Here is a 1720-nt window from a genome sequence, read left to right as displayed (position 1 = left end):
CGTATATTATGTCGAAATCATGCTATTACTGTCTATCTGGCTAAAGAACTAGGTATATTTCATGCTTTATGTTATTAAAGCTCATGCGCATTTTTTATGATTTCAATAATCTTGAATACAAACTCTTAGAGAGTTGTTCGGCGCTTTCATTGGTTTATATGTCAACCATTTCAATTAGCGAACTTCACCAATTCTCACTCCTTGTACATGAACATTAACCAAGCTAATTTAATGATATGCTATAGTAGTAATACCAGTCTTCGGCCGGGACTGGAGTGTGTCGAGACCTAGCGCCAAGTTCCTTGACCTACTCTCATTAGTAGTCTCAGAATGTACTCGCTGAATTTTTAATTCACTATGATTTCTATGAAATCCACATTTTGCATTGGGAATCGGCTGCCTTTAGACAGCAGCAATAGTAAGCTGCGAACTTCAAGAAAAGGATTTAGTCATTGCTCGTGTTATACCATGCTTGTACGCTTTAATTACTTTGTAATTTAATCCGCATGCATTGTGATTGTATTGACCAACCACCCTTGAAGTAATGGACATCTTACCAGAAAAGCTTGATTACGACTGTAGTTACTTGCATTGCAAATGCCATGTTGTCTACGATACTAATAAGCAAAGATTGCCTACTGCTGTTAAAGCAACCGTATAATATTGAAAAAGTAATTAAGTCCTTTCTAAAATTTTGATTAATTTAAGATTAGCTGCACATGAATATTACCTCATTACTCATTACATGAGCGTTTCTATTTCTAATGCTATTCCATGAAAATAGTGGCCACGATATCGTAACGGCAGCATCAATATTTGCATACTCATATACAGAATCGTACACTACTACTGCTTAGCCTTTTATAGTACAGATGTCTCATAAAATTGTTTCAAAGAGATTTAAACTATATGTCTTTCAACTTCTTTTCTGCTACTTCTTTTCTGACTATAATTTAATTTTTCAATTTTAATACAGGTTTCCATAGCAATAACAGCCAAGAAGAGTACAAGATCCAAATGATGATCGTTGCTGCCTGTGATTTATTGGAAAAACTGGTTGCTATTTACTTTCAAGGCGCCAAAAAAACGAAAAGTATGGAAGTGACTTTACTATGCGTCGCAGGCTTAATTTACTTGATAACCATTTTACAGTCGTGCAGTCATGATCAGTGTATATCGATAAGTTTGCCTTTTACACTAGTGTAATGTACTAATTCTTCCTTTGATGGCTTGTCAAATAAAAGAATTTCATGAAGAATTTCTAGCGTTGTGGTTAAATGTATTGGAGAAATCTTATCAAGATGGTGGTAGTCCCTATTGTGTCAATGACACGGTTAGTCAATCAAGAAGTTTCCTATGCTCAATTGCTTTACAATCTCAGATGAAAGTAAATCCATCTATGTGATATAATAATGTGAAATCATTTAGAACGCTTATTTTGCAAAAAGTTACTCGCACAGCTAGCTAGATAAATAGTGCATATATCTAGGTAGGTAGATCAATTATTTCTTAATTATTCTATCATAACCATTTGAATTATAGTGACTCTAGATGATTTATACTTTTACTTTGCTGCTGAACACCTTGTATTTGCTGCTAAAAGTTTTCTTGGCTATAGAGAATACGTTAATTATTCTATGATAACTATTTGAATTATAGCTAAATCTAGGTGATTTATACTTTTACTTTGCTGCTAAAAGTTTTCTGGGCTATAAAGAAT

The 1720-nt window shown here is 33.7% G+C and overlaps 1 protein-coding gene across 1 annotated transcript in view; it reads left to right on the top strand.

Annotated features, from left to right (window-relative positions):
• Positions 1 to 357: 357 nt before the first annotated feature.
• Positions 358 to 1720, top strand: part of TRIADDRAFT_60655 (uncharacterized protein) — a gene marked incomplete at both ends in the record, with an annotated part of 1679 nt that continues 316 nt past the window's right edge. Inside the window, 3 exons of the mRNA XM_002116701.1 lie at positions 358 to 418; positions 977 to 1093; positions 1245 to 1333. Coding sequence (XP_002116737.1) covers positions 358 to 418; positions 977 to 1093; positions 1245 to 1333 — 267 coding nt within the window. The remainder of the gene's footprint in view (positions 419 to 976; positions 1094 to 1244; positions 1334 to 1720) is intronic.

The sequence above is a fragment of the Trichoplax adhaerens genome, genomic scaffold (genome assembly GCF_000150275.1).
Source record: "Trichoplax adhaerens TRIADscaffold_17 genomic scaffold, whole genome shotgun sequence".
NCBI lineage: Eukaryota > Metazoa > Placozoa > Uniplacotomia > Trichoplacea > Trichoplacidae > Trichoplax > Trichoplax adhaerens.
This window is presented reverse-complemented; position numbering and strand designations above follow the sequence as displayed.